Raw genomic sequence first — 14,073 nt, 5'->3', positions numbered from 1 at the left:
CGCTTTCCTTTTGCCCAGTGACACAGATTGATGGCAGGCAGCTGATTAATTGCAATTTGCGTCATAATTCTAGCAGCCAGTCGGAGCCCGTTCCTCCTCATCCTGGCCATAATGGGTTCCCAAAGGTTGGCAGCCGCTGCCAACAGGAAGTGCAAGGCGCTCGAGGACTCAAGGTGCCGCCAGTCATTGAACTCGCCACCTTTGAATTCTACACTGAGGGAGTTTGACTCATGGAACTAGTAAAGATAAATAGATTTCGAATCGTTTGATAAACTAACCTAACTATGAAGCAGGCATTAAAATCAATTAGGGTTACTTGTCTATGATAATCTGACTGTTACTTGAATGTATTATAATTATCATAGAAAATACAAGTTTCAATCTAATACGTCTCACATCCGACTAGTCACAATGCGAATTCCCATTCCTTAACCCAAACTTGGTTTGAGTCGAGGCCTGCAATCCTCTGATGAGGGTAATTAAAAAGTTTTCACACCCCTTTCCTCAAAAACCGCAGAGTGCAGCCAAATTGGTTGTGATGCAGGAATTGTAATCGCTTCGGATCTATACTGTTCGGACGAGCTGCAGATGCGTGTGGAATGGCTGCTGCTCTCGACTAATTCCTCAAAGACCGAATCCCGTCCCAGGATCTCCTTTTGAGTCATCGAGAATGACGACGTCAACGACTTTGACTTTGTGCAGCAAAAACTTTTGCGTCTGCCAAAGTTTTATGACAAATTTTTGTGATTATGCAGCCTCCTTCTCCTTCAGGCTGCCAAAAAAAGGAGCAAATTTCCTATGCATTTGTTTGCCGGCAATGCAAATTAGATTTTAAATAGTTTTCGGTTTGATTGCAAGGCGTAGGTCGTCCGTCCGCCTGTCCGTCCATCTGCGCAGATCAAAAGCCTAATGCCATTTCAATTTGACTAATTTGAAAGGGTCTGCCTTAAAGTCTGCCACTGGACGGCGGGAGAGTCTCTTCCCGAGCAACCCTTAAATGCATTTTGACTCTTGCTTTCGAGCCCTGCAACTCTGTGAATAATGTGCCCACCCCGTTGCGGCCACAAAAGCAACTAATTAAGAAATTAAAATAAAAAAAATGGTCAAAAAAGAAAGTGAGCAAAAAATTGCGAATGCACTTTGCATGCAAATTTTATAAAAAATTTAACACAACAGCCAGCCGAGTGCAGCGGCAAAAAGTGCAACTCTTGCACAACGTCTAAAAGTGGGAGGGGCTGGGCTGGCAGGCTGACCCCCCGCCCTTAGAACTCTACAACCCCCTCTTCTTCTTCAACCCCCCGAAAACCATCCCTGTGTTTCGCTCGCTGCAAAACGATGACAATGACAAAAATTACACAGCACTGAAAAATACCTTAAAGGTTCTCAAAAAGGCAGCTGCCGAAGGGTTGAGATAGGCTCTGGATTTGGGATATGGGGGGCTGCCCCAACAAAGGACCCTGGGTACCTGGGTACCTGGATACCTGGCCCCATCATCCAAGGGACAAATTGCGAAAATCCGCAGCTTCGTTTTCGGTTTTTGATGCCCTCAAACTGTGTTTTGTTTTTAAGTTTTTCCTGCTCTTTTTTTCGCCCTGTTCTGTATGCAATGCAACGAAAATGTGAATGCACCGTAAAGTGAAGTGAAAAATGCACTTGAATTTTCCTATTTTTCCCTAACTGTTTAATCTGCTGCTCTTTTTTCGTGCTCACAGTGAGTTTTTATTGTAATTTTCGAAGGCCAAATAAACGAGTTGAGTAAAAAAATCGGGAAATTAAAATGAGCGCAGCAAACGAGAAACAAACGCAGGCATCATAATTTCCCGAGCCATCTCTAAGCGGTCTCGGGGAAAAGGTGAGGGGGCGGCGAACCGAACGGGGCGTGGCATGTGCATGTACGACAACAACAACAACAGCAACAACAACAGCGGGAAGAACAACAATGTAAGCGCCCACGTACCAACGCCAGTGTTGAAAGGTGCCCTTTAAATGGGGTTTGGATGGGTGGCGAAATGGGTTTCATTTTTTCGTTTTTTTTTTGGGGAAGGTGAAGGGGGAGGGGGAGGGACTGGGCGACTTGTTAGCGTGCTGCTTGTTCATCAACAATGCAGCGTTGTCGCCGCTTCTTCTTCATCGTCTTCTAGGAAAATTTCATTTTCCATGAGGGTTGCGCCAACACACACGAGGGCCAAAAGCCCGGCCAGATCTAAAACCATTTCGAAATCAGACTGCAGCTCGCTGACAGATTTCTCTTAATTATGTTCTTACTGAAGGTATTTCAAGGAAAGCAATCGAAACTACTATGCTAAATGCCACATTTGTCTCTAAAGTGATTCTATTCCACACCTCGTAAGGTTATTATATATTTTGGTTGGCTTATTTTATCCTAATATCCTTAACTATAGGTATGCTATCCTATCAAAAGTAGAAAAGTTCTATAACTCTTAAAAGGATATCTCGTTTTTATTAACTCGTTGGGGTTTTTTTGAATAAGATTCCCTATCACACCCTATTTCGAATAGGATAATGAGTTATACCGCATAATCTCTAACCTGGGTTCCAGTAAAATCGCCAGAGTATTTAAAGTTCCCTCCTCATCGAGCACACGTCCTTTTCTTATGCACTCACTTAGTCTACCTGTCCCTTTCCCCCACCCCAACAGGCTGGTGTTGCCAAAAAAAACGAAGAGTAGGAAATTAAAAGAATTTTTGTTAAAAGCGCTTCAAGTGGGTACTACGATGTCGTTGTTGTTGTCGTCGTCTCCTGGCTTCGCAATCCATCCACCTGTGCTGCCAGCGAGTGTGTTCGTGTGTGTGAGTGTGTGTGTGTCTCTTGACTCGAAACACCTCGTGTTCTCATGGGTGTGTGTGTGTGAGTGTGAGTGGGGGAATCCCCCTTCCCTAGTGTCCCCCACCTGAACACGGGTGCAGTGACACGACGACAGCTTCGCGCTTTTGGCTTTGACGTTTGCTGCTTGATTTTCAGCTGTAGCTTTTAATTTTTATTTTAATTTTAATTTTTTGTCCGTTTTTTATTTATGTGAATAATTTGTGGGCGACTCGCGAGAGTGTGTGGGTGGTTCTTGTGTGCGAGCGCAATGTGTGAAGAGGCATGATGATTTGTTGGCTCTGTCTGTGACAGCCATTTCTGATTTGAGCTTTCCTGCCGCGGAATCCTAAAGGATTTTCTATGGAAAGCGATTTGCATATGACCTTTGATAATCCAATATGTGGTTTATCAATTGGCGGGCTTGGATGGTAAGTATAAAATTAGGAAATTAGCTTAACCTGATTCCTGATGATGTCACGCGGAATAAAAATGTCAGCTTACGTATGGAAAATATAGTGGTGGCTTGTTATTAATATATACTTATTAATAAAATATTTTAATTATTTATATATATTATGTATTCTGTTATGAGTTTTTAAAAGTAGCATTCAATGAATTAACAGACAATAAGAGTATGAAAATCAGTGTGTGATATGCAAGTCCTTCCGTGTCACTGCCGTATTTGCCCAAAACCATTTTTTGTGATTTTATTTGGATTTTAATTTTGTTGTGGCTTGTACTTGGCTTTTACATACTCCCCTTGCCAAACCCCCTCTACCTGAATATGCCACTCCCACCTGCGATTTGCCTCTGGGCCACTGCGATGCTTCGGTGCTTTGGTGCTACCTGGCTTAGCATTTTAGCGATGCATAATTAATCTGCGAGCAGAGGGGGTGGGGTTCGGAGGGGGAAGCCCACTTCCCTTTCACTCTATCATTCCCCTGCGCCACTTCAATAAAATATCTTTTATTTTATTTTTAGTGCAGCTTTTCACTGCTGAAAAAATGTTTTTCATGTATCTGATGATGCTCCGTTTTCGGGGGCATGGGGATGTAAAAGCGCAAAAATGTGACGGGCACGCTTGAGTGCGGCCCTCGTCGTCCCGTGTTTTTGGCCCTTAAACCTTCTTTCTTTTTGGCCAGAAACCCCCGGCCATGTTGTGTATTGTTTGTCAAACAACTTGAGGCCCGAGAGCGGCAGCAACTTCGCCCGAGCTCTTACCTGTGGCCGGGTTCTCCGATGGGGGTAATGACTTATGGACTACCCCAGATATATCTGACTCCGGTCGAAGTTTCAGCGTCTTAGGCAACCGTTCGGTTAGGAGTGGAGGGGTTAAAGGGTTTAGGGGGTTAACGGGAGGGATAAGCCATGCATGAGCGCCCGGACCATTGTTGCGTGGCCTTTTTAATTGGCCAGCCGGATGTCGGGTTAATGTTGCTGCAACTTCTTTCGCACATTTAATTATTCGCCGGCAACAAAACAAAGGCGAACGCATTACATTTTTAATTTGAGAGCGGAAGCGGGCGGAAAAAACTGCTTAATTTTCAGGAGTGTTTGCTTAGATTATTTCATTAAATTGACCAGAGACGCCGGCCAAAGGACAATGCCGGCTGGCTGGCCTTTGTCCAGGACAAAGCGTCCGAGAGAGCGCGGACAAACAACAGTGTTGGCGGGGAGCAAAAAGTTCGAGGCCAGACTCCCAGGACTCCTGCCATAAACGCCAAGGACTTTCGGCTTTCGGCTGCCGAAGGGGGTGGAACGTGCACTTAATTAAAGATAAGAATTAACTGCTGATTAGTAGTTCTTCTTTACACTTGACACTCTGCTCTGTCCTTCTGCTACTCCTTCTGGCAGTCCTTCTTGTAGTCCAAGTCCTAGTCCGAGTCAAAGTCCAGGCACGTACTCCTCGCGTCTTAGTCCTTGTAGTCCTCGTCTTCGTTTTCATCCTGGCTCCTCTGCCTAACGAGTTTTTATTTTTGTTTCCCAGTCCGCCGAAAAAGTTTACTTTGCGCTGCCTGCCTGGGGTTTTCAAAGACCTAATGTAGCCAAATGATTTATGCACTTGCCCAGACACAATTGGGGTGGGGATACGCACATGAACTGCGAGCTTCATGGGCGATAATTAAAGTAGCCATGTCTAGGCCTTCTTTTGATTTCACTGCCGAAAGTTGTTGGGTATTTCGGTTACTCTTTCAATTGAAATAAGGGGAAGTTTCTCTCTAACTTACCCTATAATGTGTTTGTATCAAAATTAGATATCTATCTTAAGTTATCACTAATTGCTGGTAATTTAAACTCATGACAGGGTATTTAGATGTACGACTATGGCTTACCTCCAGCTTTTGCGTATAATTTAATGCTCCTACGTGTTAATCACGGCAATTAATGTACGCCACCGCTCTGTAGTCCTCCTGCCTCCTCGGTTGTCCTTTGAACACATTCTTCAGTCCGAGACACAGATACGCAGTGGCAGAAACAGAAACAGAAACAGATACAGGAACAGACATCGCTGGCAGACACAGAACGAGCTGGAGATACAGATGCAGACTCATAAATATCGGGCACGTTCAACAACCCGAAGGAAAGACTTTCGTTGGCACTTGGCTTAAATGCCTCATTTTCCAGTCATTAAATTTCTTTGGCCGCACACTGACCAATTTCGGTGGCCATAAAATCTTGTAAAAATGTTGGTGGGCAACTCGCCTACTGGGAAACTACAATATGTTCGAGTCAACTTGTTATTGACTCTCTGTCTCGATGCGAGCAGGGCTTGAAATATGTTGACAATGGCGCCAGCAACAAAAGCTAAATATCAACACCATACCCACGAAAAACACAGCCCCCCATTTATGTTCTCAAATTTTGCAACCCCTCGAGGCATTTGACTTTTTGATATGCTTCCTTTTTGGAGGAATCAGCAAAAGTCCTTCGCTTTTTTCTATAGTTTTTTCCTTAACATTTCCTGGAGCAAATTGGGTGGGGGAGCGCGACAAATCAAAGCGTTACAAAGCTGGAAATGTGTGGAAAAGTTGCAGTGCAATTTATTATACGCTTTTGATTCTGTTTTTCTTGCTTTCACGTTGTTGCTGGCGCTGCGGAAATGTTAAATATTTGTTATTGCAGTCTAATGTTTCCGGCTTTGCGAAAGACAACAGCCAGCGACATATAAGATTCGGTGGTCGAATTGGTTATACTTTTTATGAACATTAAAGTTGGTTACAGAACATTTTTTTCTAATAAAACAATTTCTCGGAATTTTGCTACATTTTCTGTTAATTAGTTTGATGAACAGTATTTATCTGATATCTTTTATTTATAACTTTATTGTTTTCTTTTTTCAAATCCTTCAATCTCACTAATATACCCCATAAACCCTATCCAATATCAAAGCATTTTCTGGCAATGAAAACTATTAGCCCCAGTCATAAATCTTTAAGTCCGAGGTCCGAGGGCCAAGGGAATGAGGCCGGCGATGGTGGGCCTGGCCAAAAGCCGGGTTCGACTAACCGCACAAGAGACCACAAGAACCGAGCTCCATTTGGCTGGGCAGACTGTGGCCAAGTCAGGGCCAGACGTGGCACAATTATGACAATTTCTGATGCATAACGCTGCATCCATGGAGCTTTTAATGCAATAAACAAGCGACTGCAGCGTCATTAACACTGACAGGAATCGGGGGGGCGGTTCCGGGGCTCCGGGGGCGGGTGTGTAAAGATGCCAAGGAGCATTCCCGGCCTTTGTCGTGCACTAATTGTCTGCCCTGGCCGAAATGTGCAGCGCATGCATGCAACCCAAAGCAACGCAACGCATCGCAATGCATCGCAACGCTCCAATTCAGGTGTGTGTCAGTTGGCCGATGCAGCCACAAAACACTTTGCCGGCAATTGTCAGCTGGCAGTTGGGTACGCGTTATGGAGAGTGTTGCAAGGAGTACCACCTTGTCTATAAGGTACAACATTTGAAAGGGAAAATGCACAGACTACTAATTATAAAAATGTGCAAATACTCTACAAATACTGTTTTATTTGAAGCAAATTTCAAGAAGTTCATTTTAATTATCACAAAGGATTTTAGGTGCATTAAATATTTTTCAATATATGATTTTTTGTAAGATAAATGTATGTTATTTTTGATATATGATTCTATTTATATTTACTTATTTATTAATTTATTTATTGGGTCTAGACAATATACAATTGAGTGATTAAATGTACCCAGAAATGCCGTTGGGTACATCATCTTATTCTCTCACCATCACTGCCATCGAGTGGTAGTGCTGAGGCTGTTGCTGTTGCCAGTTGGTAGTTGTAGCCAAACTCACTTAGCAGCTGACAATGACAGTTCCCCTCACCTCCAAACCCTCCCCCCTCCCCACTTCACCGCCATTCAGTTCACCTGCGTTAATAGCCGCCTGGCAGCCAAGTGTCTGGGAAAGGCTTTGCCCAGTTGCCTAAGCGACATTGTCACTTGCGGTTGGGAGCTCCTTCTCCGCCTTCTCCGCCACCTCCGGCTGCTCCTGTTGCTGCTGCCGTTCGTCCTTTTCGTCCTGTTTGCGGCTTCTGCAGTCGAGTTGCCACTGGTTTATGGCAGGTTAAACAGCAACAGCAGCACGATGAAACCCGCTGCTGCGAAGTGATAAACATTCGCGCGTTCCGACACAAATCAATTAGCAATTAAATTGCGAACTCAAAGATGGCGAAGATGCCCCACGGCCATGCAACGAATACGCTGAATTTGCAACTGCAGCAGCAGCAGCAGCAGCAGCAGCATCCGTTGCTGTCAGCCATTTCGGGAAATAATTATGCGTAAGCCATGGCCAAGTGCACTGCGATTCATAGAAGCTGCCAGTTTGTATTATATTAGGATAATTTCTTGTGAAAAGAAAGAACAATAACAGAATACTCCAACCAGTGAAAGTTAATTGAATCGGAAGTTGGTTTATAATATTTCATCTATTGTATGTAAATATATTTATTCTATTAACCATCTGTAGAGGAATTAGGCTTTGCTCCATTGATTAATTGCAAGCAACAGGATTAAGTGCACCCTCTGCCTTTAAGATTATCTGATGAAGTGTCGGTGGCAACTCCCAGTGACCCCAAGCCCAGAGCAAAAAGGCCGCCGCAGGGGGTGGAGAATCCTGCTGCCGCAGGCACTTAGCATGGCTAATGTGGGACACAAACAGGAGCGGCGTCTCGCCACTCACTCCGCTCTTCCTTTTCCCTTCCTTTGCAGGCGAATGCAGAGCATGCATTACTATCCCAACCACTACTACCCGAGCCACTACTTCCCGGGCCATTACCACCAAGGGCACCAAGGACACCCGGGACATCAGGGGCAGCAGGGATACCAGTTGCAGCAGGGAAGAAACCCAATCCAAGCGGCCGCCAGCAGCCACAGCGGTGCTTATGCGGCCACCACGGCGGGCAGCGGACACTCTGGCTACGGGTAAGCAAAGAGCCACCCCTACACAGGGAGAAAATCAATAAAAAGAATTAAAAAAAAAACCTAACAAATATTTGGGGAAATATAAAAGCCCTTTAACTCAAAGAATAACCAACAATATGATATATTATTTAAATCCATCTATCCTAAGCATTTTAATCTTTCAAAAAATTTAAAAGTTAAGTTACCCATCCTACACTACTTTTTCTCTGTGTATGGGAAGGCAAAGTCAAACCGGAACGCCGAACAAACTCAAAGCCAAACCTAATGCAAGTTTCAATTCGCAGTAGCATCGAGCCGTCGGTGGAGTACGAGTGGCAGAACGAACCGCCCTCGGGCAGCTTCTCCTCCTTCCACCCGAGCAGTGCGGGCAGCGGGCCCGCATATCCGCCGCACCATCCGCCGCCGCAGCACCACCCCCAACCACCGCCACCGCCTCCGCCCACGAAGTCCTCGAAGAAATCGAAGAAGAGCGCCGGTTCGGTGATGAACGCACTGACGCTGCTCTCGTTTTTCTTCTTTGTGAACATGCTGCAGAATTGTTTGAAGGATCACATGAACGACATGAATCCCACCGTGATGGTGCTCACCGCCAGCGGGACGCGCAACCGCTTCAACAAATTGGCCGAGATGAACTCACGCGAACAGACCTCCACAACGGCCACCGAATCGGCGGCGGCGTCATCTTGGAATCAGGCGGCTCTGGTTCCGGCCGCCGTGCCCAGTGTCCCGCCCTCTATTGTTACGCCCACGGTGGTGCTGCAGTCGCCCTACAGCGCTGGCATTCCAGAGGTGGTGGTGGCCAATAAGCCCCACCAGCAGTCGCAGCACCCATCGAGTCCCCAGGGAAACCCCCATGATTATCGGCCCCACATCGTGGACGATGATTATAATTACGGGCAGCGCAGACCATCTCCGCCTCCACCTCAGACCGCCGGCGACTTTTATCCTAATCGCACACACATCGACCACTCGTCCCGGCCCGACTTTGAATCGGAGCCGGGCCACGATTACTATCAGCACCACTACAACCCGTATGCCGGCACGAGCTCCCATCGGCATCCTTGGTCTTATGGCAGGCAGCGTTACTCATCCGCACCGTGGTCTTCAGCTTCGTTGGGCGCTCAGTCGGGCGTGAGCTCTTACTTGGATAATGCCCAGCGCCGGCAAGGTGATGATGACGATGGTCATGGTTATGGCTATGGCTACGGCCATGGCAATAGGGATAGGGATAGGGATCGCAATGGGAATGGGAATGGAAATGGGGATTGGAATGGGGATGAAGACGAGGATGGTCAGCAACGGCGACGCGGCGATGCTTTCTACACTCGCACACGCATTAATTGAATGCAAGAATCCCGCGCACCATTCTATGTTGCAGAGCGGGGATTTGCAGCATTAACCCATTGCACAAAAACGGGGTGGAATAATGCAGATGAGCGAGAACTTTTCAACCGATTTTTTTAGCAGCGCTTGTGGCTTACAACTCTTCAATTTCTGGTGCACTAAAAACCAGTTTTAGTTTTTATTTTACGAGTAGTATTTAAATAGTAGGTATATATAGGTAAAATAAAATATATATTTAATTATAAAAGGTATTTCATAATATTAGCAAAAGCTTTAAATTTAAAAAGATTCTTTAAGAGGGTTAAAATTACTTTGCTTACATGTATTTATAATTAAAAGCAAACAACGCGCATAAGAGCTGACAAAAAATGAATGGGAAAACGCGGTGCGGCGGCGGCGAGGCAAACAACAGACAACCGGCAAGTTGGAGTCCTAATGAAAATAAATGCTAATTTGTTGCACAACAAATTAAGAGTGCCCCCGGTTGCTGGCTGGCGTTTGGCTAAGACTTTATTTTATTGCCTGCCACAGCAACTAAGTTGCAATTTCTCTGCAAGTTCTCTCTACCGTTCGTATCTGGTTTTCTAACTCAAATCTGTTGCAGTTCCTACCTAGCTCACTTATTTAGGGGATTGCGTTCTTGGCTCGCAGTAATCACGGCCAATGAGCCGCAAAAGCAAACTCGTGTTGGAATCAGAGAAAAAGGGGAGGAGGGGTGACTTTAATTAACACATTTAGCGCAATTTAAAATGCATTTTGCCATTTGCCGCGCGTGCACTACAAACAATGCTATCAATTTCAACAACTTTGATTAAACGTCATTTGCAGTTGCCCGTTCTTCTGTTCGCCGTTGCATGTGGCACATGGCGAGGGGCACAAAGAAGGGATCGGGCCAGTTGAAGCTGGCAATTGGCATTGTCAGCGCTTTGCAGCGCCGCTCCTCTTGCTTCATTTGCAATTAAATGCACGCAGCGACTGCAGTTGCAGTTGCCGTTGCATTTCGGCCTCAGCCTCAGTCGACACTCAAAAGCGTAATTTAAAATTCTCTTGGCTGCCATTTTTCGAGGCCCTTTCTTCGGTTCTTTGTGTCGGTGATGCGGCTGGTTGGAGTGCCGCTGCCAGCTTGCCACGCATCGCGACTGCCTCACTGGCACTCGCTGGCTGGCTGACTGACTGGCTCACGGCACGGTCCCCGGCACACGGTGCGTATGAGTTATGCAACGAGTGCACGGGGCAGGCAGCCCTCAGCCGGCAGCCACCTCCTCGCCAAATGAAGTTAATATAAATTTTTCTTTACAGCCAGTGCTCGGCGAACGTGTGCGGCTCCATATATTAAAATAAATTTATGACTTTAAGTGCAAAGTGGCAGCTAATGCGTGATTTTCGGGGGCAACTCGAGCACGTAATTGGCGTAAGAGCCGCTCACTGAGCCTGTGGTGCCCCAAAAAGGGATAATGGGCAATCGATTGGGTCGATTATAACCAAAGGAGGAGGATTGAAAGATATACATTAAGTAAATTAATTAACTGTATTACCAACGAACTATATCACTTCTTAAACACGTGATGAAGAACTCCAGCAAGATCCGCGATAAGCGCAAAATCGCACATTAATCCAACTCAAGCCAGACCGTAATGATTTTATTACTGCGCCAACTGCCCAGCTGAGATCATAAAAGTGAAAATTTTCATTGCCCAGCGGAGGTCCAGAAGGGGATTGCAGATGGTTGCTGGCTGCGTCTGACACATTATCCACAATTAAACATGCAATAAATTCACTTTAAACACGCATAAATTTATAATGTAAAGGACAGGTTTTTTCAGCGCCCAAACTCTCTCCTTTTTTGTAAATATTTTTTGTACCGTTTGTAGTTCATTAAAAAATAATTAAAAATTGTAATCGACGCAATTTTGTGCCTGCCTTTGCACAATTATTTATGCTCACATAAAGCACAAAATGAAAGGGCATTAATTTGCACTCGTGTCAACTATAAGTGTGCGGTAGATAAATTAAAAGTAAACAAGTGAATAAATTTTGCAAAAATTATTAAAGTTTCCAAAAGCAGAGCAGCGCTCTCTGGTTCCCAGGAAGATATTTCAGATTTTAGGTTTTCCTTACGCATGAGGCGAAGATGTTGAAATCCTTTCGCAGGACTGTCGAGAAAAGCAAGGGAAAAAGGGAAGAAACTTCGGGAGATCTCAGTGGTATTTTGCTACAGTTTTATATGGCAAACAATTACGGTAAGTAATTTATTTCTGCTCAACTGAATTAGAAATCTCTTAGCACTAAGCCAGTTTCCTGAGGGCTGTCCCTCCCCAAAACATCCCCTGTTTTTCCCCATTTTCCCAGACTGGCTTGTGTGCGTGTCTGTTTATGAAGATACAATAAGATATGCAAAGAAAATTAATAGTACTACATTTTTTACAACACTTTTGTCTCGACTGCTGGCGCAGCTAGTGCGATAATTCATTGCCTGCCTGACTCCTCCTTGTCCGTCCTTGTCTGTATCGGTGTCTCCGTCTCTGTTTGCCCGCCACGCACTTCCTGCCAACTGACTCCCTCTCTTCTCTCACTGCACTGGAGAAAAAGTTGATTTAACTTGATTGAATAATTGGTTAAGCTTACTCTAAATAAGAAAACTGTAGATTTATAAAGATTGCAGTAAGCATTTTCTTTTAGTTTTTACATCATTTAGTTTAGTTTTTTTTAATGGTTTAACTTGTTAATATTTTTTATCAGTGTATCTCCCCCACTCCCATATTGCCGTTACTTTCGTGCTATAATCGGCTTAGTCTGCGCTTACGGTTTGCTTTTTGCATTGCCTGCGCACTTGTGTGGGTGAATTGTAAGGATATAGTGGATATTGTGGATGGGCGGGGGGCGGTTCGGGGTCCTCCGATGGAAGTTCCCTTTTATGCTCGCTCTGTCTATTTTGCGCCAAAGGTGTTAAGTTGTTATTTTATTGCATTTTATTTCATTTAGCTGGGGTTCACACAGCCTTTCCTTGCTTTTTGCGAGCAAGAACACGAAAAGAGTATTATGACTTTATTGTTCAATTGGCAAGGAGCTGGCAGCCGAAAAAGGATTCCCTTTCGGTCTTTAACTGGCGTGCAGATGGTGGCAAACTAGAATCCTTTGTACATCCGTTTACCTGTTCATTTCCAATAAAATCAATTTGCCTGGCTCAAGCCGATGCCTAAAATCTTTGCAGATTTTAATTTGAAAAGGATAAGCGCTTAGCTCTTTACATCAAATTTATTTTGCATTTAAGGTAAATAACCAAATTAAGCCTGAATAATTGCTTTTTAAATGCATTTAAAGAAGTAGTAAGGATTTCCTAGTATGTTTTTAAGTGCCAAGCTTTTGTTTTTATACCCGTCACTTGTAAAGTAAAATGGTATACTGAACTTCATTGTTATATTTGGATTCTACTCATAACATTCAACGAATTGAGCAACAGCCTTTGGACGATATCTTGAAAACATTACGTATACGAGCTAGAATAATTGAATTTCCCATTTTCTTCGTTTCCGCGTTTTTTAGTTTCTGCGTGCGTGAATTCTTGGCTAAGTGAGTCATTTTGTGGCCTAAACCATTAAAGCAAACACTCGAGGGAGCCGCCATTGCCACGTGCCTGGACTTGGCTTTCCTTGGCATGCTTCATTTATCACACAACCAGTAAAATGTGTCAACGTTGCATGCAGCGGTTGCAGTTGCCACTTGAAGAGCCATAATTCATAGACAACCGCTCTCCCTTTCCCTTTCCCTTTCCCTCTTCCAACAGCCGTCCGTCTCTCTCGCACTCGAGTTGGTCACATAAATGTCACTGCATGTGGCACAATTGTGTCGCAATCGTTGTGGCGAATAAACACGTCATAAACCGTTGGCTATCTTCCGTTGCCCTCTGGAGGGCCTCAAGTGCACAGGGCAAAATATATTTTGTGGCCTACAAAGCTGCACATATATTTTTAACAACATATTTTTTAGTCACTCGAGTAACTTTAATAACTTGACAATTAAAAGTAGATTTGTTAGAACAAAATCTGAAAAAATATAGCGTTCTATGGGGGCTTTACTTTTGTATTACACATGTCATGCGAATTTATTTGCTGAATATGTGTGAAATTTGGTGTTGCATTCATTGTGAGCAGTACAATGCAGTACAGTGCACTGCTTCACTGCCCCGATTTTGTATGTAGGCTGACCAACATCCAACATCCAAAATCCAACACAAACACCAAACCCGAAATGAAATAAAAACATGTGACTCGCAGCACTTGCAATTCAATTACACTGTCCGAAACGGAGTCGTATAAATACTCCAGTGGCGCACACATGTAGAGATAAAATATCTATTAATGGCCATAGATTGCTCGGGTTTAAGCCAGCTACAAATTCAATGTGTGCACACAATTCAGAGCCAAATGGGATTTTGGTCGAACGGCTGGCAGCGAG

At 44.5% G+C, this 14,073-nt stretch overlaps 1 protein-coding gene across 1 annotated transcript; it reads left to right on the top strand.

Annotated features, from left to right (window-relative positions):
* The first annotated feature begins 7,518 nt into the window (after positions 1-7,518).
* LOC108099236 lies at positions 7,519-9,618 on the top strand. Its single transcript, XM_017202609.1, has 3 exons — positions 7,519-7,631; positions 8,062-8,274; positions 8,559-9,618. Exons 1-3 carry the CDS (start codon positions 7,519-7,521, stop codon positions 9,616-9,618), a joined length of 1,386 nt encoding a protein of 461 aa, XP_017058098.1.
* Positions 9,619-14,073: the final 4,455 nt, after the last annotated feature.

This window comes from Drosophila ficusphila, unplaced genomic scaffold (genome assembly GCF_018152265.1).
Source record: "Drosophila ficusphila isolate 14025-0441.05 unplaced genomic scaffold, ASM1815226v1 contig_791, whole genome shotgun sequence".
Taxonomy (NCBI): Eukaryota; Metazoa; Arthropoda; class Insecta; order Diptera; family Drosophilidae; genus Drosophila; species Drosophila ficusphila.
The sequence above is the reverse complement of the archived record's forward strand: the minus strand, read 5'-3'. Positions and strand labels throughout refer to the sequence as shown.